The sequence below is a fragment of the Centroberyx gerrardi genome, chromosome 3, assembly GCF_048128805.1.
Source record: "Centroberyx gerrardi isolate f3 chromosome 3, fCenGer3.hap1.cur.20231027, whole genome shotgun sequence".
Classification (NCBI taxonomy): Eukaryota; Metazoa; Chordata; class Actinopteri; order Beryciformes; family Berycidae; genus Centroberyx; species Centroberyx gerrardi.
Window position 1 is genome coordinate 3802364 of NC_135999.1, and position 24150 is coordinate 3826513.

Here is a 24150-nt window from a genome sequence, read left to right on the forward strand (position 1 = left end):
TTGCCATTTTTTAATTCATTGCCGTAAGAAAACACCAAACCCTCTTTAGTCAAATTGATTGTGCATACAATTTTTGAATGCCAGTCAATTCCCTGCAAACAATATTTGGTTACGGGCCATCAAGGGAAGACAGGTGTGTGCTGGAAGGTGTGACTCAAGCTGGAGCTCATCATCTGGGAATATTCCTAAACAATGTTGGGGGTAACGTGTTACATAGTAACGCGTCACAGTAATCAGATTACTTTTTTGTGGTAATGAGTAACTTAACACGTTAGTTTTTCAATTTATGTAATCAGTTACTTTATCTCACCTCAGCCGACATGTCTTGAAAATTTCAACCCTCTAGGAAATACGGCTGAGTTTTTAATTAATTTTTGATGTTTTAACTTTAATATCTATGGTGATTTGGTTAGTTTTTATTTTGCCACGCCCACTTTCATTATGACCACATTTCATTGATTTGGACATCATCCTAGCACGTATACAAAATTTCATAAAAATCTATATAGTCAATTATGAGAAATAAACTTTTTTCATTTGAAGCGCCGACTAGTGGTAGAGCTCAAAATGCTTTTGTGGGCATGCTCAACCAACACTTCTCAGCATGTGTTTAAATGAAACAAAAGATCCACACCAAAAATTCATGTGAATCGGATGAGGAGGCCTAGGAGGCGAAAAAAAGTTTATGAAAGTGATACATGGATTGGACTCAGCACCTTCCAAAGAGTCTATGGACACAATAATTTTCTCTCTATGACACACGGTTCAGAAGTTATTGGCCAAAACATAAACATACCTTGGCCTAAACATCTAACAAATAGCAGGTAGCTTACATTAGTTCACCATTACATTAGTTGTCAATAGTGAATGAAAATTTAGGCCTACTAAAAAATGATGGGATGACCTGGGGCCTCATTTATAAAACTGTGCGTAGGATTCACGTCAAAAGGTTGCATACGGACGAAACACAGAAAGTGCTTAAGCACAAAAATATTCTGATTTATAACACAGTGCGCACGCACGTCCTACACAGGTTTCCCTTTATAAATCACAATCAACTCGAAATGTGGCGCACCTTTGCGAGCTTCATGTAACGCCCATAGTTGCCTATAAATAGTCAGTGAAACGCCCCTAATTAATATTCATTCATACTGACTGCATGAAGACGATCATGGCAAACGCCGACAGAAGGGCTAAAAAAAGACATTTCACACAGTGTGAAATCGAAGTTCTTGTTGGGGAGGTTGAGACAAGAAAAAATATGTTGTTTGGTGGACACAGTGTGGGCATTACAAATGCCAAAAAGGCGTTAGAGTGGCAGCATGTGGCGGACGCTGTGAATGTTGCTGCCTCAGAAGGTCGGACCGTTGCCGAAATAAAAAAGAAGTGGTCCGACATAAAAGTGGACGCCAAAAAGCGCATAGCCTTACACAGGCAGAGTGTTTTGCTGCCTTCAAATGGAACTCGTGAGCTCGTGGTTACAACATGGGAAGTCGTGTACACGATATGCTTGGCGTTCAAGTGGTTAAGTCGTGAGAGCACCACTGCTAGGCAACGCTGCGTCTAGGAGCCACCAAGGCTAACAATTTAGCTAGCTAGCGAGCGGGTAACGTAATGCAGGAAATGCAAAGGCATAATGACAGAGGAAAAAGATGAGGCCGTTGGGAATATCAACATTTTCCTCAGACATATTATAAAATTACTAAGAAAAACTCTATACAACTAAAATTACATATATTAACTTACCATCCACCGAAAAATGAACTTCCATGGCCTCCGCCATTTCTGAAAACGTCAACAAACACGTCACAACTCGTGAACTCGGAGCTTTCAGAAAATTTCCACTTCCGAAGTCGTGAATACCACAGGAGGGGGGCGTTCATATGGACTCTTCTCGTGAACACGGTAAACACGACCCCATTTGAAGGCACCATTCGTGCTGCGGGCGGGGGAAAGGGGACACCGGAGCTCAGGGGGACACAGATGTGCAAGACGCACCGGATGACTCAGGTAAACTACGTAATTTGTATTCCCTTGTTTGAAATGAGAGTACACCAAATGCATTCAAGTTGTGTTTGCACATTTATGTACAAAAACAATTGAGACTTTATTCACAAAAACAATTTCTATTTCTTTGAGTCTCTGCGTGTTCCAGCGGGGTCGGTGGTGCTGCGTCTCCACTGCACCTCGTGCGTCTCAACCCTCCAGCAGCGGCCGTGTCCTCACAGATGCAGTCCTACAGATGCAAAGGGACACAATCGACTCCATCAACGAGGTTGCCAAGGAGTTAAAGGAAATAAAAAAAATGTGTTGTGTGACATGAGCTGTACAATGAAACAATTACTGAATAAATAGTGTTATTTGTTTCCATACCTCTTGTGTTTTTACAAGCGACGCATCACATCCACACGCTGGCGGATAGGGGTCGGGCTCGGGGCCAACACGACCATCAGCGTCAGGGGGTAAAGCCACATTCCTTAGCTGTGCCACATTATGTAGCACAGCACACGCCCTCACAATTTGGCACACCTCTTCGGGCTTGTATGACAGTTTTCCTCCTGTGGCATCGAGGCAACACCGTCTGCCCTTCAGAAGCCCGATGGTGCGATCCACAACAGCGCGTTCCTCTCCTCTGCGCTCTGTGGGTTGGGGAAAGGGGTGAGCAGCCACCGCTTGAGGGGATATCCACTGTCGCCTGCAAGGTTAGTGAATGGGTTAGACACTGCAGTAGAGAAAAATTGCAATTTATTTAGGATTTCTACATTAATCATCCGTACCTAGAAGCCAGCCATCACGCACAGCTCCGGCCTCAAGTCTGCGCCCAACACTGCTGTGTCTCAATATGAATGAGTCATGGGTTGACCCAGGCCACCGAGCCACTACATTCGTCAGTAACATGTCCGCATCACACATGATTTGGACATTCATCGAATGAAAATGCTTTCGATTAATGAAAGCAAATTCATTCTCACTCGGTGCCCTTATAGCAACATGAGTGCAGTCAATAGCACTGATTACATTTGGAAAACCGGACATTGCTGCAAATTGCGCTTTTTTATTTGCCTGTTCACCCACCATGTAAGGAAACTTTATGTACAGATGCGACAAACCAATTATACCTCCTAACACGTCTGGCATAACACGGCTAAAGGTTGGCTGGGATATCCCTGACCTGTCAGCCAATTCTCTCTGAAAAGTGCCGGTTGCCAGAAATCCCAGTGTTGTCAGGACTTGAAGTGGGACTGGCACGGCATGGTTTCTGCGGGTGCTTCTCTGTAAAGCTGGGCCCAATACAGCACAGAGATCCAAGAGAACGGCTCGTGGAAGTCGGAACCGGCTCATAAGCCACTCATCATCATTGGCCAGTAGATCTTGCTGGTCTCTGAAGATTCGGTCCCTCCGAAGTCTTCCATTCGCCACATCTTCCAACAGTGCCAAATCCACCACTGTGCGTCATTACGCATTGTGATTGCATGCCTTTTTATACCCACCCATTTGACTGTATCTGAAAAGCTACAGGTGTGGGAATTACCCTGATTGTAAATGACAAACAGTTCTGCGCAACGAACATGCGATAATAATAATAATAATAATAATAATAAACTTTATTTGTATAGCACCTTTCAAAACACAGTTACAAAGTGCTTTACAATAAAAACAAAACACATTTAAAACACAGAGATAAAACGAACTAAAAGCCATAAAAAATAAACACATTATAAAACACAATATATGATATATGATAACAATATATGAAACTATGCACTCGTATCTGCCCGACTGAGGCATCGAAAATGGCATCAGTGTAAACGTAATTTGTCCTACTGTTCACCTTATTATTTATGAGAATAAATTTCATAACATGCAAGTATTGTTTAATAATTACAGAACATATTTGAGGGGTTCTTTTGCAATAACAGATATCTCCGTATTTATTATCCTAAATCCTGTTTTTTTTTTGTGCACTCCAGGGAATATCAATCAAACAGGTGTTTGTTTATTCATTGTAAGAATGGCTTTTATCCATTTTTGCAAATGAACTCTTCATATATGATACTTGAGAGGTAATATTTTGATTTATTTTACACAATGGTATCAATTTCACACCGTTTCTCGCGTTTCATCCTTCTGCCATCGGAGTCGCAGTTTCTCATTTCTCCAGTTTATGTGCGTACGCATGGGTCAGAGTTTCCGTGGAGGACCGCACAGTCTCCCGTCAAGTTTGTTTTTTATAAATCCCAAAGTTTGCTTAGAAAGTGGTGTACGCCTTCTTTTGTGCGTACGCAACGTTTATAAATGAGGCCCCTGGTGACCACAGTCACTGGCTATGTCCACTTGATTGTTATGTTCTCCCTGATTGGAAAAATTGGTGAGAGCGCATTCTGTATTTGGCAGCCCCAGGCTCACTCTCTAATGGTTTGGATGGGTTGATACATCCTCTGCTCCACCTCCGCAGACCAGGAGAATGCCCAGTATGAAATCATTTATGTGCAAATTACTGTAAGAAATAATGACACTTAAAAATGACTTCATTTATTCAGCCAAAAATCAATGAATACGGCCATGCTACATGCAGTAACAAGGACATTGAAACAAATTTCTGTCAAATTACTGTGCATTTACTGTGTCAGGTACTCTGTTTTCATTTGTTCTGCATAGAATAACTTTTTATCTATGGTTTTTATATACTTATTACCTTCTCTTTCCTGCTGTGTGGGATTGTCTGTATTTGTTATTGCTTTGTTGTTTGTATTGTCTGTTATTGTTTTGTTAATGCTCTATGTTTTCTATGTAATGCTGCTGGTGACACCCAAATCCCCCCCCCCCCCCCCCCCGCAGCCTATAATTGACATTGCTTTATAGGACTTTGTAGTGCTCTCCATTAACAAATAAATCAATACTAAATCACAGCCAAAAACTGCTGCTGCACTGCTCTCTATGGGTTGAAACTTCTGGCCACACCCCAATCAGTGATGCCAAATCAGATATTTTGAAATTGACAGATGATGTCAAACTTTTTCTGCACTGTGTGATTTAGTGTTGATTTACTTTTCATGGAACTTCAAAGTGATCCCAGTACATCAGGGGACTTGATCTCACAATCTTGTGCTCCAAAGACCTTTGCTTAACAACTCTGCCAACTTCCAAAAGTTGTTATTGTTTTGTTGTTTGTATTGTCTGTTATTGTTTTGTACCAACCTGTGCTAACAAACCCCCCTCTCCTCCCCCACACACACACACACACCTACACACACACACACACACACACACACACACCACCACCACCACACACGCACACACTCCGCTTGGACCACTGTCGTGCTTCATTGATGCATCCCTCAAAATGGAAAGGTGGACAAAGCCTAAACTGAAGGTTGCATTTGATTTTTACCACATTAAAAGGTTACAGTTGTTTAGATCATATTATAGAAGGCACCCACCTATTTATATTAGATTACTTGGTTTTTAATGTAGTTGCCCTCATATAAAAAGCAATTGCTACTTTATTTTATATTTGTGTAACCTATTGTGTCAGACGAGGTGTTATAGAATGTGCACTCTCATCTATTTGCATGTCTTTAGTTTGCATCTGGATATCAGACAGAGAGCATGCAGGAATAGGATGTCACACTAGCCCTTGTAGGCAAAATAAACTCATTATAGCTTCCCCATCACACCTTGTCCAGAAATAAAGAAAAATCTGTTTGTGAAACAACTTCATAATTAGGGTTAGACAGATATATCAGCTTGACAATAAATGGGGCCGATATTGGTCTTTTATTAATAATGAGATATCGGCCAGCCAGTATTGTTGACATCCGATATGATGCTGTTTGATTACATATTTATTGTAGAATTGATCAATACTGACATTTTAATCATATTCCACACAATTGATTATTGTTGTTGTTGTTGTTGTTATTATTTGTAGTAGTAGTAGTAGTAGTATTATTATTGTTATCTTGGGTCTCAATGGAGAGTGCTAATGTAACCATGGCAACAGTAAGCGCTGTTTGCACCCTGACAAGAATAAACATGGAGGAAACACTGATTATGTGTTTGTTTGTTTGTTTGTTTGTTTTTTTTTTGGGGGGGGGGTGTTGTATGAAAATGGTCACATTTCAAGATATTGAATATCAGCAAAATATATCAACTTTCAGCAGTTTCAGTCCAAGAATATCGGTACCAGTATCAGCCTTCAAAAAAAAGATATCGGACAATCCCTATTCATTCATATTTACAACCCACTGAGACTGCAGACATGAGTCACTGACTAAATCATTAGTAAAAAGTAATGCAGGCCATTGATTGAATGTTTTTATTTGGCTTATACAGTATATTATTAAGTAAGAACAATTAACATGTTTTAAATTAGGTGTTTCTCTTCACTCATTTCAGCTTCACTGTTTGAGAAGAAATACCAAACAGGCAGTCATGTGCGCTTTGTGGTATGCACATCAGACAGGCACATTAGGCATCAGTGGAATAGAGGAGGTCGCCAGAGAAGGTGTTTAGGCCGTTGACATCTCCACACAGCTGCCTGCTGGCCAGCAGCTCTACATATACCTGGCCCCCTTTCTGCAGCGGCAGCAGTACCATCTGGGAGCTGCTGTCCTCCGAGTCCTCCCAGTTGTCCTCCCAGGTAGACGCCATCATCTCCCCATTTCTCATCAGCTGCAAACTGTAGTACATCCTGTCGCCAGGCCCGCCCACCTTGGAGTAGGCCGAAAAGGAGAAGGAGTACAGGCCGGAACGGGGAGCTGTGAATACGCCTGGAGAAAGGAGACCAGACTCTTGTGTTTCGCATCATTGAAGCTGTGTTAGGTAACTTTGCACATTCATGGCTCCAAATGGCAGCAAGAGGTAACTGAAAAAATTGAACTTCAATACCCTGAAATCATATAACGTGACATCAGTAAACTGCACAAAGCATGTTCATGTTTACCAACCCGGCCGGTCTGTGATGCTTTATACCAAAGGAAACCAAAGGGATGAAAGAGGCAAAAACATCTATCATTGGTGAGTCGAGCTTTCCCTGGACAAAACTCTCAATCGCTGCTTGTCATGACCCGGCTCGTGAGCCATGACAAAGAAGGGAGATGCATGGTTTTAAGGGAAAAAAGAATCACATTTATTAACAAAATACTAACAAATCCAGACCAAAAAGGCATGAGATGTGTCAATCAGTAGTGTCCGTGAGTGGGTGTGTGAGAGACGGCATAAGAAAGTGTTGTAAGGTGTAAACTAAAAGTTAACAAAACAGCAGAGCCAACCCAAAACAAAACACGGTGCATCGGGGAGAGGTCCGATCTTAAATACCCCTGGGAGACTGGCCAGGTGCTCCCAGTTGCACTAATGTGGAAACTCCGCCTACCAGGGACTTGAGGGAAGAGACACACAGACAGGGAAATACACACAAACAGGCCCTGATAGAACAGGAGGGCCGTCACACTGCTGCTTAGGAGACCGTTTGTATTTCACTCAATTTCACTGGGCAAACAGAGTGAATCTACAGAATCTCAAAGAGTGGGGATAGCATGTTCTTTTAAAATTTTAGTTAGTTTTTAGCACATTGTGATACCTTGTGTACGAAATGTGCTATATAAATAAATGTGACTTGACTTGAGTATAGTGTTGAAGTTACTGCTTGTGAGCACTTACCAAGGGCAGGGTTGTAGCCCTGGCCGCGGTTGAGGGAGATGACGTCATAAGGAATGGGGACGTTGCTGGTGAAAGGGCCAAAGCAGTGCGTTCTGGGACTCATGGAGGCTGTGAACGCAACCCTCAGCCCTCCTGAGGTGGAGCCAGACCAACAGGGAAGGAAAAATTTACTATTCATGGAAATTTTCATGGGAGACAAAGTAAATAATATCCTCAACAACAAAATTAACACTGTCAACAGATATAGAGTCATAGGAATATGGACCGATTTTAATTCTCGCTCCTTGGTCCCAATGTACCTATGCTTTCCTGGAAGTTGTCACCCAGCTGGGACAGACTCTGCCACAGGCCCGTCATCCTTGTGAAGGTTTGATCCTCCAGCTCATAGAGCCGATGGCTGGCACAGCAGCAGCTCCGCTGGCGCCTGAATGCACACTCACAGTTCCACTTTTTGCATGGCAGCTCCCCTTCCCACACCACTAACAGAGTAAAGAAAGAGAAGAGAGGAGCCTGTCCTCCCCCAAAAAACAACCCCATAGGTCGGTTGTACAAGCAGCTTATTACGACCTATAGTTACGTTTTAAAGTTAAGCGACCTCTAGCGGTCGTGTAAATAACGACAATGTGCTACGTTGGTCTGCGTCCACGTCACGTGACTGTCACGTTTCTCTCTCAACATTGAAATAACACGGTGGAAAGTCAGGGCGTTGTGGTCGGGGATGGCGAACGGGCGTATACGTTTGCCTTCGATGTCGGCGACCGGCGTCCGATTCCCAGCGTTTCCAAATTTAACCATGACCAAACCATTTTCCTAACCTTAACCAAGTTGTTTTAGTTGCCTAACCATAACCATAACCCAAGTTGTTTTCATTTCACATATTTTCAATCACTTTGCACGAATCCTGGTTTATAAGTTAATAAGTATAATAAGTTATATTCATAACGCCTGAACTAAAGCATTGTGACAGCTCATGGCATATTCATGAACACTGATTCAATCTTTATGTCAGCTTCTATTAGATGTTTATGCAGTGTATATGGCATTTGTGACATAGCAGTTGAACAGTGTGTTGGTTTATTTCAAAATAAATATCAGCCTGATTACTGTCAATTTTAAATGCAAAAGTTTCCCTCTGATTAAAATTACAATTAAAATGTATATGTGTGTTATGAGGCTGTTTTCAGACATTGTGTGCTGTTTGTTATATTTACCACAGCTTTGTAATACCCACCCTTCAGGCTACATATCATCATCATCATCTTTAGACTCAGGGTCCAAGTTGACCTGATTTCCTAGACAAGTAGCATTTGAACAAAAGTCTTCAGTACAAAAATACAGTTTACATTGGAATTGCTAATTGATAGTAGTTATGTTTTGTTTTTTTTGTGGTTGGCATTGACCCGTAGCCTTCAAACAGTAAATAGCCACTTTGCTGTGCAGCAGGATATGGTCTCCACCTGTTTTATTCTATAGAAGGTGACATCACCTGGAACCAAAAATCAGCCAATAGCAGATGGCAATGTCAGTAGCATGCTAGATGTCAGGCTTTACACAGATTTGGGTTTGGGATTTAGTTACTCTTTAACTGTATATTAGATATTGACAAGTAGGTGTGGCCAGTTCCCAAGAATATTGAAGAAACTAGGTGATTGTTTTTGTGTGTGTACATTTTATGTATGTCCACATGGGTCAAAAAACGTCACAACCACATGAAGTTGGTGCATTTTGTGTTATTTATTTAATTAAATATTTTACATTCTTTTAATGCATATTTCAGCCTGCCATTCAGGGAGAAAGAGACATTCTACACAAAGCAGCAATTGGTTAATTATTTATTAAAACGGCCTGAAAGGACACATTGTATGCAGTGTCAGCATTAAGAATAATGGCATGGTGTTGTTATGTACTGTTTCTCTTCATCAGTACAGTATAACTCAACTGCTCTTCACTGATTTTTAATCTATCCATTCTTCTATATTCTCTACTTTGCTGAGCCAATAAGAAAGTAAACCTTGGGTCATTGTATATAATAATAATAATAATAATAATGATAAATTTCAAGAAACCCGTCAGTTTTTATCATTTTCAACATCGCTTTTCATTTTCATCCTCAAAAACAAGCATCAAAATGATCAACATGATTAACTATGAAGCAAAAACAACAGAAAAATTCAAAATTATAAATACTGATGGGTACTGATGGGACAGGGGACTGGAAAGTTGAAAGTGAAGAGTGTGAAGTTCCCGATGTGAAGTGGGAGAGTGCTCATCAGGCAAAAGGCAGTAATAGAGGCCTAAACCCCGTAAAATGAACCCCCTTGCATTCAGACTTGAATTTTGTTAAGTGGTGAAATTTCTTGGAACCAGCTAAATTATCTGCCACTGCACTAAGATAATTTGACTGAAAATAGCGATGCGTTACATCAGAGCATTCACGTTAGCGGCAACCTGAACAATAAGGCACAGTGTTAAGCTATAGGACAAAGCAAAGTTAGTTAGTTCTATAAGGCGGGTTAGACTACCACTCGGGCTTTTCTGTTTTGGTCCCTTTGAAATCACTTTAAATGTACAGTATACTCCCCCTTTTTCATGCTAAGACCCATTCGAAAATCTAAAAATAAAAACTCTTTATTGGTAAATACTTATTCCCATTTTCTTTGGATTATTTTCAGTAAATTTGCCATCTGGTTCATCACTGGTGACATGTGAAAACCTTGTAACTCCTAAACTCCTTTTAATGACTGTTTTGTTTTTACTTGAGCTTCATGGGTCCAGCAGAGTTTCATGACTCCTGGGTCCATTATATCCAATTTTTTTTTCGAACTTCAAAAATGGAAAATACATTTTTACTCATTTCCTCCAAATTGGACTTATTGGAGATGCAAAGTTTTCATCTGTCAGCAGGATTATGCCTCTTTCACTTTGTCATCATAGGTGCCCTGGCCCTTGTACGCTCCCACATAGCCACTGGTGTCTGGCATGTCCTGGCGTCCGACCTTTCCTTTTCCTTTGCCTGATTCGTCAAACCGTTCCTTGTGGGATCCGGTGTACTTGGTGGTATCAGTCAGTCTGTCCACTGCAGCTGCCTTGGCCACTCTCTAAAAGTAATGAAGAAAGAACGAGACAAATGGTGAGGAGTAGAAGCTAAAATTTACAGTGAAAAATGTTGCCGACACAACGAGACAGGCGGCCAAGTCTCACTCTTTCATTCACTCAGGTAAAAACATACACACACCAGTTCCCTCTCCTCTTCTTGTAATAATTTCTTTAAAAAAAAAATCCCATCTTCCTTTCTCCATGGCTCTCATTTTATTTCTTTTCCTGGCGCTTCTCCCTTACATGATGGTTCATGTAGGACCAGGACAGTGGTTCTCAAAGTAGGGTCCAGGTATCATGGCTGATCTTTGGTGCCAGGTGATGTTACCACCTGTTGTACTTTACAGATCAGCCAATAGCAGATGGCAATTTCAGTTGCATGCTTTTTACCATTAGATGTCAGGCTTTACACAGATTAGGGTTTGGGGTTTAGTTACTCTTTAATCTACTATTGCACTGATTGTAAAGACCTCTGTATCAGTGTGTCATGTAAATGTAATGTAAAATGTGACTGCTTCCAAATAGCATTCCCTTTGGTACCAAAATCCTTGCAAAGAGGAAAGCAAAATGGCTACCACAAAATGACCACAGGTTGGAGCAGGGCGAGTAGGCTGTGTTTATGGCTTGGCAAATACTCACAGTGACTCCAACGTTGGCAGGCTCCTTCCCAACAATAAGACCATAGAGCTGCTGTAGCGCCTCCTCCTGGCCCTTCCCTTTAAAACGCTTAGGAGCCAACTCTGCCAAAGCCTGGTTGAACTGCTCAAATGTGATTACACGAACTGACTTTGCCCTGAGGAAACACACAAATACAGATATGGCCACCGGTGTTGTCGACTTATGTCCAAGGAAAGTAAGCTATGCATCAATATACTTGCTACAGCCCCTGCTCATAGCCGAGGAAGAGGCTAAGCTGTGTGTAGCACTGTGATCATCAGACCTCTTTGGATTAGACAAGCAATTAGCGCAAATTGCCGCCAAATGCTTTGTCAACACATTAACATTGTTCTTCATGGTCCGAAAAAGTTGCTAGAAGTATCACTTTTTTACGGCATGTATGCATGCTGCACTGCTGCTTCCACATTATGCCCCGAGAGGCATTTGAATTTTGTTGTCTTTCTCTTGACTATTAGAAGGTTCAAGGAACTATCTGGCAAGTAGGTGAGTTTTGTGTACCGGTATGCATATTCAACTGTTTTACATCATTTGAAAAAGAAATGCAGAAAAGATGTATATGCGTATACGTATATGCAAGGTGAGACATCTACAGTGGCTACTACTGTACTGAACCATACATTTATCCAATTATAGACTAAAATTAATGAATAACCAAACTGTGATTACTGACTCCACATGGTTTTGTGGCACTGGTGTTGAACTGCCCTCTCCAACAGTTGGCCATTCTGACTTCGTTTCACTGAGAGTTTCTGGTTTTACTGTTTTTCTATGCTGTCAGATACTCTCTCCTCTTCACTGTATTGTGGATATTTTATGTGTGGAAGGAGGAGGCTGGATGAAATCTCACTTGACTTTACTGAAGACGATGTCGATGTCTGTGGCGGTGACGTTCTTCCCATCGATGATGCGGCAGTCCTTGCAGAGCTTCGCAAAGTTCTTGCCGTTCATCTCCTTCCCTGTGGCCTTGGTGTCGCCATGGACCGCAAACTTCTTGAAGGAAGTCTCCACCTCTGCTACAGACACCGAGCCCTCTGCCATGCTGAGGGACATACATATATACACACTTGTTTGGTTAAGATTGCTTAATTGGCAACTGAATACTGAAATGTTCTGCAACTGAAAAACAATTGAGTCAATTCATTCAAATCATTTCTCATATAAGTGAGGTGCTGCTTTGTTTTCTTACAATACCATGTTTATTGAAAATAGTGCCTCAAAACAATAATGGTGTAGACAGGGTGCAAGTTGTGCCATGTACAGTAATGCAATACACTTGTGTTCTGTTACTAATCCTTCTGCATTTGATGTCTTTGAGTTCCACTGTTGTACACACACACACGTTTTATTACTGTACTTGTGAGGACCTTCAGTGACTACATTCATTCAACCTGTAATCTTCGCCTTAACCCTGTCCACTACAACGCCTAATAGACTCTTAAAGATGTGAGGAGTGGATTTTGTTCATCTTTCTATCCTTGTGAGGACATTTCCTCATAAGTATAGAAATACAAGAACACACACACACAAATTCATAATGACTCTATTAGCTGATTGATTGTCTGCTTGCCAAGAAATGGCTGCCATGGTGCTCTTTCTAAATTAACATTCTCTCTCTCTCTCTCTCTCTCTCTCTCACACTCACACACACACACACACACACATAGATATACACACATTCACATCCATCACTGATCTGTTACTGTTGGTCAAGCTGCTTTCTGAGAGCAATTTAATTCAATAAGTTCAATTTACAAATGGCTGCTCTGCTGTTTCTCGCTCTCTTTCTCGTCCCCTCTCTCACTCACTCAGTTACACACACACACACACACACACACACACACACACACACACACACACACACACACACACACACACACACACACACACACACACACACACACACTTCTCCTTCACTGAATTGTTGCTGCTGGTCAAGCTACTCTGACAGAAACAAGGAACTTAATTCAATAAGGCTGAGTGCACAGTGATGTCAAAAACAACGATTTAAAAGTAGAGTAAGTTAGAAAATTATCAGATAGATTATCAGATAATATTATCTGATAATCTAATTATTCTGTAATGCCATCACATAAAAATGTGATGGTTTTACATAGCAGAGAAAATTGTATCTAAATATAGTGCATGCATAAGGCATCAGCTCAATTCAATTCACTTTTATAGTCCCTGAGGATTCTTTAGGCCAACAGGTAGATAAAGAAACACCTAACAGCAATAGCATTAAACCATAAAAACAAATAACACATAATGAAATGTAGGAAACACCATGTAGAACCAACATGATCCAAAGAGGCCAGGCGGTAGCTCACATTTCTGTGTGATTGTGTCTATGTACTTTTGAAAATAACAATTCATCTGTTTAAGCAAAGACGGTCAATATGCTGCATCATTTCATATTTCTAAACACATTTAAGATTTAGCATGTTCAATCTCATTTTCTGTTTGACCCTGCTTATGGGAGACAAAACAAACAGCACAATCTTAAAATCTGTTTTTGAACAGTAGAGCAGTAATTGTCACTCTAGCTGACGTGACTGTCTCCGCTATTAGACACCAGTGCGTCATCATCAGGGGAGAAAAATCACCAGGAAAGCGGAGTGTACCTGCTGCTGTAGGCGGGGGGGATGCTCAGCAAAGATACCGGGGATTCCTGCGGTGAGTACAGCTGCTTGACGTCGTCCTCCGTCTCCTCCTCCCTCTTCTTCTTCTTCTTCTTCTTGTCCTCCTTTCTGCTCCCCCTGCCACTCCCAGGCTTTCTCACAATGATGTCAGAGAGATGGAGAGATGCAGAGAGGATGGAGGAGAGCTAGAGGGGGGAGGGGAGGAGGGAGAGAGTACCGACCAGCACAGTCCATGACATCATGGGACACCCAGCCCCTCTTGCGTCTATGCCGTGTCTCATTAGCTCTGTCCTTCTCTCGATATTTCTTCTATGATTTATCTTAAGTCTGATTCTTTGTATTGGTTCCCATGCTTTTAATTTCATTTGATCGCTTGTTTTATTAATTTTTATTCCATATGTTCCTATATATGTAGTGCTTTATAAACCCTGTCTTTAGATAAGTGCTGTATAATAAAGATTATTATTCTCTCCATCCCTCCCCTCCCTTTCTTTCTCTCCTCTCTCCCTCCCCTCCCTCTGCCTCAATAGCTTAGCCCACAGCTGTTCACCACGCCCATCTCTCTCTCTTGTCCTCTCTTTCTCGCTCTCTCTTGTTCTCTCTCTCTTTCTCTCTCTATGCCTGTCTCTTTCTCTCTCCTCATCACAAGAGCCCTCTTGTCTGGACAAAGATGAGAGCAGCCCATCGAAAAGGCAAAGAGCATTGACAATGTAGAGCTGGGTTCCCATCTTACAGCTTTATACAAGACAAGCAGAGCATCAGACCAGGAGTACAGAGCAGTACAGTCTGCAATGTGTGACGTCATTCATGGTGTTAATCATGTATGCACCACTAGTGCAGTACAATGGTCAAATAGCACTCTAATGCTAGTATCCAGCACCTGTACCTATCATATAGTCAGTTCTCCATACTGACTTATATCTATTTATACCCTGTTTATACCTTTTAAATCATGTGTACAGCTTTTTTATTTCTTTTTTTTTTCTAACAGAGACCATAATATATAATATAATATAAATATAATATTTTTTATTTACTACGTCTAAAAAAATACCTATTTCCTAAATGCCTATTTTTAGATTTATATACTAGTTGTATAATTGCGTGTTGTGCTGTGTTTAATGTGGCCTACGTGAGCAACCCACCAAGACAAATTCCTTGTACTGTATGTGCAAACTTACTAATAATAACTTACAAATAAAACTGATTGATTATAATTCAGTAAATCTGTGTGCTGTTTGTGAAATAACTCAAAACATCTCACATTTGTTAATTAGCCAGTCATCATTAACATTAGTCATTGATTAGTCATGATATATTGTACTGTGAAAATATATTTCAAAAACAAGCCACATGTATTTTATATGGTGTTGCAGACATACAGCAGGGTGGTGATTCAAAAAATGTTGTTTTCATTACAGATTCATAAGAGAAAGCACGCCCTCTAGTGGCTCATCTGCTATCTATCTCATTGGCTCATACTGTAGACTCCATAATTACAGACCAAAGCCTAGCATGTACTCCTCTGCTGGGGTCATTTCACTTTTAATTCAGTGAATTCAAAATTCAAATAAAATGGCAATTCATTTGCTTATGGTATGGAGTTTTTGTTTAACTCCATTACTTCTCAATGGGTTAAATAGGACAATCTTTGTTTTCAATATTTGAGTTTTGAAGAAAAATCTTCCTGAAGACGATTTTGAAGAAAAAACCTGAACTGAGGGAAATGAGAGGGAACTGAGCCTAACTGAAAAGTGACTTGGCAGTGTAATACCGGATGCTACATCCCATTTTAATCTTTCAAAGCAAAAGTAAACACGCTGTTTAGTACATATGTAAACATATAGTAATTAGAGTTTCATCTTTAACTCCATTATTTCTCAATGAGTTATGACAGCCTTTCTCAATAGGCTACATTACATCAAGCTCAAAATGATAAAATATCAGTGTCCCCTTGTACTGCATGGTTTTGACCTTGCACTTAAGGTTTTGTTTGTTTTCTGGCTTTATGTCAGTGTGTTTCTGTGGGTACCCACATACTGACACTGTGCTCTGTGTTTTGTTCACAGGAGAAACAGGATAGACTGTTTTGACATCATGAGCCATCATGAAACTCACTGTTCAGTTCAGAGAGAGCTGAGGTTTATGAAAGGCAATGTTGTCCCCCTTGTTATGGGAAATGGGAGGTAAAACACTACGACATTCGGCTTGCTCCTATCTGAACAATAAATCACCAGCTGGGTGCTCAGTCCTGTGTGTTATTCAATAGGCAAACAGGCTGTGTTGACATTACACATCCCGATGATGATATTAAAGATGTTTATGTGAAACACAAATACCGCTACTGATATCAAGATTGATTTTCACGTAGATAGCAACTGCAATTCATTTGCTAATGATAGAGCATTTGTTGTTTATGAGTTCTTTATATGTGGGATTTTACAACCTTCTCATGTCAAAGATTTTTAATTCTTGAATATTCAACCCTCAATTGATTGAATTGAAAGTTAGCTGAACTCAGTCCTGAACAGTATACACAATTCGACAGTTACAATACTGATGTTCCAGCTACAGGATTTATGTTTTGCTGACAAGTTGCCCTTAGTGTGTGAGTATACCTGTAATTCCTGCATGGTAAGCACATTCCTTCATGGTTACAGACTTTCACCCAGATGATGGAAACAATGGGGTCTGTGGGAAGACATCACCTGTCTGCTTATAGTAGAAACAAAGCCTTCCCTTTAAATACCAGTAGAGAAGGACTCAGGCTCTTGTTTGAAAGGGAGTTGTGGGATCACAGCACCAGTGTTTGGTTCCTCTCTGGGCCCTATACTGACACAGCATCAGTTTGGGGATTCAGACCCATGACTCAAAAAATTGCTCAACTCCTTCCCGCATTTGCCTCTTCAAAATAACACCATGGCTGAGTCTAGTTTCCCCCTACCCCCAGAGGCTTACTCCTGCCCGCTGTGTGTGGACGGACTGAGAGACCCGGTCACCATCCCCTGTGGAGACACCTATTGCCTGGAGTGCATCAAGGTCTACTGGGACCAGTTCGACCACATCGGGGTGTACAACTGCCCGCAGTGCCGCGCGTCCTTCACGCCGCGGCCCGTGCTGAGGCGTAACCTGCCCGACGTCCAGCAGGAGCAGCGGCGCCATCTGCCGGAGCTCACGCCGTTCCCCTACCTGCACCGAGACTCCCTGTGCGATTTCTGCGTCGGCCGTCGCAACAAGGCCGTCAAGTCCTGCCTCATGTGCCTGGACCTACTACTGCGAGACGCACGTCAAGCCGCACTACGAGTCGTCCACCTTCAAGAGACACAAGCTGGTGGATGAGACGGGTCACCTGGACAGGAAGATCTGTCCTCAGCACGAGAAAGGCCTGGAGCTGTTCTGTCGCTCCGACCAGATGTGCATCTGTGTGCTGTGCACGGTCAGAGAGCACCGTGGCCACAATATTATCTCAGCAGAGGAAGAGCGCACTGAGAAACAAGTGAGTCTCAATGCTCGTGCCTAGAACATCGCTGCTGTTATTGCTGAGAAACTATTGCTACTGTGCGAAGACCTTGAATCTCTTATTTGTCCTTTGTTGTCCTGAATTGAAAGTTCATATGGTTATTTATACACTTAATAATTTGTATAACCTTAAGGCTCATGAAAGCCATTCAAAACCCATTGAACAATTTCAGAAGTGTATGGGCTTCTGGGGAATTTTATACATTCTTGAAATTCTGAGTTTTTGGAAAGACAAGAACTTTGTCTCACAGCAGCTATATCGTAACTGATCATCTAATTATTTTGAGTGACTGCTATTTATAAAAGCCCTGTCCTCTTATCTTCCTATTCTCCCCACCAGAAAGTCCTGGTGGTGACCCAGTCTGAGGTCCAGCACATCATTCAAGAGAGGATGAAGGAGCTGCAGGAACTCAGGCATAATGTTGATGTTCTCAAAGTAAGATTAAACATAAAACATTGCAACTGTTTAGGACACAATGTAATATTTTGTATATGGGCAAAGGGCATACAGTGTTACACTTAAGATATTTAACAACTGCCTCTAGAAAAAGAGCACGCAAATGTTCATCTTAAGTTATTTAGTCTTATATTTAGTCTCAAAATGTTATTTTTTCTTCCAAAAAATGTGAAAAACTCAATGGGGAGAGATGATTCTACTTGTTTCCAATACATTTTCACTTCTCATCAAGAAGATGACACTTGATTCAGGAAAATGATTGAATCAAGTTGATTTGTATTGGAAACAAGTGAAATTCTTCTCATTGGCCGATTTTTTCCACGTTTTAAATATAATAATGAAAAACAAAATAAATACAACTTGACAACTAACATTACTAGTAACATACACGTAGCAAGGCCTGCTACGAACAAAATATTAAGTCCAACAAACAATATGAAAAACCTAAATCAAACAACCTAATGTTGCCATCATAGTCTCTTAGCAACTTCAACACATGTAAATGCCAGACCAATAACAAAGACTTGTTAAGTCTTTGTGGTTTAGTTTTTTCCAGTGAGGAAAGTCTGCTCACTGTTTTAGTGCTGCCAAATGTGAATTGTATTCAACAAATTAATTTGGGAGCATTGACTGTGACACTTGTGTCAGTGAATATTCCTCTTCTTCTACTGCAACTTTTGCTTTTGACTGCTGTGAAGACATTTTGCATGTGCATGAAAACTCCTCTTTCCTGACAACTGCCTCTCCTTTTTAGAATTGTGCTCAGCGAGCACAGACAGACAGTGATAAGACCTTCCATGAAATGCTCCAGGCGGTGGAGCGCTGGCATGCTGAAATCAATCAGATGATAAAGGCCAATATGCAGGCGGCCATGTCCCAGGCTGAGGGTTACGTAGAGCGTCTGGAGCAGGAGATACTGGAGCTGCAGCGCAGAGATGCAGAGCTACGGCAGATCCTCGACACAGAGGACAACATTCACTTTCTGCAGGTACTGAAAGATCATCCAGAGCTGCAACAATTACCAGCATTTATGTCTTAATACTTTGTAAAAAAATAAATAACCAGAAGTCCTGTAATGTGATGTCAGTAAACTGCACACAACACACTCTACAACAACACTATTTCCCAACACGACTGTGTGATCTGTCTGTGATGCTTTGCTATCAAAGGAAACCAAAGGGACGAGACAGGAAAAAGATCTAATGTTGGTGAGTCCAGCTTTCTCTGGACGCAGCGCTGCTCACTGCTGTTTAGGAGACAGTTTGGATTTTGCTCTTATGTTTTGATTTATCACTTCCTGTGGGTGAAGAACTGTCCATACCTACAGGAGAATCTACAGCATCTCAATTAGCGGAGATGGGGCGCTCTTCCCTATTGCAGCACCACTTTCTGATTTAGGCTGATAAAACAGGCGTATTTTTAGATAAAATTCTTGCCTAGTGCAGCTTTAATTTTTCTCAAATACAGTGAAGTACAGTGAAATTGCCATTGTTTTCCTTCCATAGGCACTGGGAAAATGCAATACAGTAAACAACTATTCATAATGCGGTGCAATTAGTGATGGTAAAATTAACTAATCACAGCAAACAACTGTTTTCACTTCAGCATGGTGTGAATGCAGCATGTTCAAATTCTCATGTAGCATGTTAATATTTTTACCTACTGCAGAGTATGGTTAGTAGGGGTAGTACTAACTATTAGGATTGTTTATGCTCTTTGGATAGAGCAATGCTACGACTCAGTCTGTACTAAAATTATGTTCACTGAATAATGGAGTTACTTTTCCTTGTTGTATAGAATTTCCCGACACTATGTGTTCCTCCTGAGCCCATGGTGCCCAAGGTGCTGATCAACCCTCAGTTCTCCTTTGGAGAGATGAGCAAGACAGCCACAGACATGAAGGAACATGTGGATGACATCTGTAAGAAGGAATTGAGCAAAATCTCCAAGACAGGTTTGTCATGGCTGATAAGATTCTGATAACATCCATCAAGGCTGTTGCTTTTAAACTGTGAAAACCATACAGTAGGCTAGTAACTGGCTAACCTGAGGTAATATTATTTTCACAGTCAGTGAAACCCCGGTGTACATACTTTTGCCAAGAAATGGGGACAAACGGCTTAAAGGTAAGTGTCTGTCAACTTAAATATGTAAGCGGACATGAATTTTACGGTTTGTTTGTTTTTTTGGGGGGGGGGGGGGGACTGCAAGGGTTGGGAGATATAGTCACGGTTTCAATGGTGTCTCATTTGATTCAATATATGTAATTCTTTTTAGACAATTTCAAAACTAATAAAGTTGATCACAAAAGAATATATGATTAAAGACCATGTTTTCATATGCATACAGTTCCCTCTAGAGCAGATTTTCAGGAGCCAAAAACCAGACCAGACTTCTTGAGATGTGAGTAGACTGTTCAGTCCATTAAGGGCATATTACTGTTGTCAGACACAGCGCATATCTGCATAAAGCTTTTCAGGAATGAAGAAAATACTTACTTGCTTGTCATTTATGGTGATTTTGGCAGTAATACAATGCATCTTTATCATGTTGCAAGGGCCCCTACGATCATGAAACTTATTCAACATGTAAACTTTCACTGACAGCTCCAAAGTTGCAGTAATGAGTTTTTTCCTCGACAGCAGCAATATGCATTCATCTTTATTCATATAATATCCTGAGATGTTATGTGGATTTGGGTGATTTGGTAATCAGCAGCGAGATTTAAGATATGATAAAATGAAACTTTTATGATCCCTGTAGGGGAATTGGGTCATTGCAGCAGCAAATAATAATAGGATACAGCAAAGAAGAATTGAATATAAATAAGAATAGAGCAAACAGAGGATATTAAATATCACACAACTGACAATTATGGCACTAGAATATATTAAATACAAAACTTGAAGGGAGTGCAGTGGTAAATTCTACAACCCTTGGGCATAAGAAACCCTTTCAAAATCCATTGGACAACCTGAAAAATGCATGCACATCAAGCTAAAAACAAGACTTTCTTAGTTCCTGAATAGCTGACATATGGAAATACAAGGTTTTCACTTGACAGCAACACATTATTAATCATCATATTAATCAAGTCCCAGGTGTCTTACTTTTTCAGCTGCAGTCTATATGGAGGACTGATGTTGTCATATGTTATGCGTGTTCACATCCTCAATCGATGTGAGTGTAAATGAAAAATTAAAGGAAGAATGATTAAGAAATTTGTATTGTGAATGACCTTCCTTCCTCAGACTCCTGTAAGATGTCTTTCGACTCAAACACAGCCTATAAAGAGCTGGTCCTGTCGGAGGGGAACCAGAGGGTGACCCGAAAGAAAACAGTCCAGTTTTACCCAGATCACCCGGAGCGCTTTGACGGCTTCTCCCAGGTGCTGTGCAAGGAGGCTCTGACTGGGTTCAGGTTTTACTGGGAGGCAGAGTGGAGCGGGGAGTTTTCCATCGGGCTGGCCTACAAGAGCATCAGTCGCAAGGGGAAGAACTCCCACAGCCTGCTGGGCTACAACGACAAGTCGTGGAGCCTCCTCTGCTCAGACTCTGGCTACTCTGCCTGGCACAACAAAATAGACCAAGACCTAGCTAACGCACCCAGGGCCACACGGATCGGTGTATACCTGGATTATGCTGGCAACACTGTGGCTTTTTACTCGGTATCAGAGACTATGGAGCTTATCCACAGGTTCAAAGCCCAGTTCGCTGAGCCCTTGTATGCTGGGTTTGGCGTGGGCTCCTCAGTTACCCTCTGCCAGCTGAAGCAGAACTCCCTGCCTTACTGAGATCAACAATCCGTGACATTTCATCAGTACAAATAAGGAATGGGTGCACTCAGTCAGCTTCTCAGGACTGCTTACCTACTGTGCAGTGTATATATAAAGATACAGTATATAGGACGTTTTGCTCCAAAATGAGATATCCACAATTTGAAAAACCTGACACCTACACTACACTATAAACTTTTTGCTTGCACAAAACGAAAATAAATGATGGACTTTTAAAAGGAGAGTAAGTAGCCTAACTTAAGTCCTTGGTTGACAAAAAAAAAAAGACTTTTATAAAGATGATAATGTACTGTGTTTGTATATAATACTTTTGTATATAATATAAATTTAGGTAACTAAAGTCCTTGATTGACAAAACTAAAAATACTTCTTTTGGTTGACAAAACTAAAATACTTGTTATTGTAAAATACTTTTGTAAAGATGATACAACTTTTACAAGTGTGGTGCAAAAGTATACCAAAATATTTTTAGTGTTGTCAACCAAGGACTTCAGTTACCTAAGTTACCTACTATCCTTTGTATATATACTCTTGGTCACAAATATTATATATACTATATACTATGTATGTATGAAATGCCTTTTAAGTATTTATGACAGTTATCCATAAGTTCCACTCAGTTGGGAAAGCTGTAGTTTGTTTTACTTAAACAATTGAAAAGGTTGCCTTCAGTTGATCAGTGGCTACATTTACATGCACACGTGATTGTGAAAGCTCCCCATAATAAACCTATTTGCTGAAGTGACTGGGTTATGATTATCCAGAGAGAACTGTGGAAATAGTGTTAAATATGCTAAAAACATACAAAAATGTTTTGGAGAAGCAGTATTTGAGTGGAACATGCCTAGTCCACTTAATAATACAGGTAAGGTTATTCTCTTGTGCCACTAGGAGATTGTCACAAATACCACTTGGGTGACACATGCTGCCAAAAGTATCTAAGGCAAAAAAAACACAAAACACAAAAAACAAAACTGTGCCATCAAAATGCTAACAAGTTACCTCAAAATTCTCTCTACAAACAAGCAAACAAATACAAGCTGTAGCTTGTACAGACACACACACACACACACACACACACACATTCCAAATGCCCAACATAGCGTGCCAACTTCTTCAAACAGTAACTTCTTATAATTCAGCTTCCATTGTCAACCCATGTATTCCATATACAATGAAATGTTGATAAGATGGAGCCACTTGAGAGCTAGTCAAATGTGGTAGCTAGCTAGCTAACTAAGATACTGACCATCAGCGTAGAAGTTTTGACAAAATTCAAGCCTTAGTAAACTGCATTTCGGAAATGTAAAAAGTTTGAAAAGATCAGAACAGGACTGATTGGAGTCACGCATTCCATGTATTTTCCATAGCCAGTAGTATTTAATATTGTAAAGTCATCTCTTTGACATTTTCTGATAAAAAAATCTTGATATATTTGCTATTAGTTAAGGTTTTGCTTGAAATTTTAAAACAGGATAAGTTAGCTAGCTACACTGGTAAGCCGACGTTTTATGCTAACCCTTAGGCCCCGTGTCCACCAAAGACCAGTGAAAAAAGCGCTGGCGCTGTTCTGTCATTAATTCCAGTGGAAAAGCGACGCTTTCAGTGCCTACGACCCAAAACAGGTACCTGACCTCTTTTTAGCGCTGAGCGCCGTGAGCGCTGAACCTGTTCTCGAGTTGAAACAATTTCAACTTTTCTGAAGCGCACCGCTCGTCAATGTCACTTCAGAGTTCTACCAACCAATGAGGATGAAGCAGGGGCAGGACCAAGAGCCGGCATCCTGTTTAATAGCTAACGTTAGCTAGGCTAACGTTTAGCAACAACACCAGGGCCCTCATTTATCAAGAGTGCGTAAGTACAAATATGTGTGTAAACCATGCGTACGACCATTTCTAAGCAAAGAGTCGGATTTATCAATTTGTACTTATGCTTGAGAACGTGCGTAAATTTAAGCACAGCCCTGACCATGCTTACCCACAGCACCAAGCGGTTGAAAATGAAAGACCACCAAGAACAACAGGAACAGACAATCAAATGAATAGGCATTTTCATAATTATTAATATAAAATTCCTTAGGCTTCAGTAGTTGAGACTAAAAGTGCATGTTATACCATTCATATACAATTTCGACAGTGCATATTGTTCAACTATATTATCTAGTCCATTTAAGCATACTGAATTAAATCGACTAATCATCATTTTAATTATTAGTATGGGTGATGAAATTCAGGGTATTGGCAATCATAAAAGGCAACAATAAGACATTGATTGTTGTGTGCGTAAAATGGCTCATCTCGCTT

At 40.7% G+C, this 24150-nt stretch overlaps 3 protein-coding genes across 3 annotated transcripts; 1 reads left to right on the plus strand and 2 right to left on the minus strand.

Moving 5' to 3' along the window:
• Positions 1-6471: 6471 nt before the first annotated feature.
• LOC139930214 (complement C1q-like protein 4) lies at positions 6472-8199 on the minus strand. The gene is made up of 3 exons (XM_071923325.2): positions 7962-8199; positions 7663-7794; positions 6472-6773 (listed from the first exon to the last, which is right to left on the minus strand). The coding sequence occupies exons 1-3, from the start codon at positions 8197-8199 to the stop codon at positions 6472-6474; spliced, it is 672 nt and encodes a 223-aa protein (XP_071779426.2).
• Positions 8200-10568: 2369 nt separating this feature from the next.
• tppp2 (tubulin polymerization-promoting protein family member 2) lies at positions 10569-12474 on the minus strand. The gene is made up of 3 exons (XM_071923320.1): positions 12284-12474; positions 11398-11551; positions 10569-10760 (listed from the first exon to the last, which is right to left on the minus strand). Exons 1-3 carry the CDS (start codon positions 12472-12474, stop codon positions 10569-10571), a joined length of 537 nt encoding a protein of 178 aa, XP_071779421.1.
• A 4386-nt stretch (positions 12475-16860) lies between these two features.
• On the plus strand, positions 16861-22588 carry LOC139930184 (tripartite motif-containing protein 16). The gene is given in 8 exon segments (XM_071923298.2): positions 16861-17339; positions 17341-17571; positions 17935-18030; positions 18806-19039; positions 19849-20005; positions 20121-20177; positions 20401-20454; positions 21303-22588. Coding segments are annotated over 8 exon segments (1716 nt in total). The 5' UTR covers positions 16861-16994; the 3' UTR covers positions 21845-22588.
• Positions 22589-24150: the final 1562 nt, after the last annotated feature.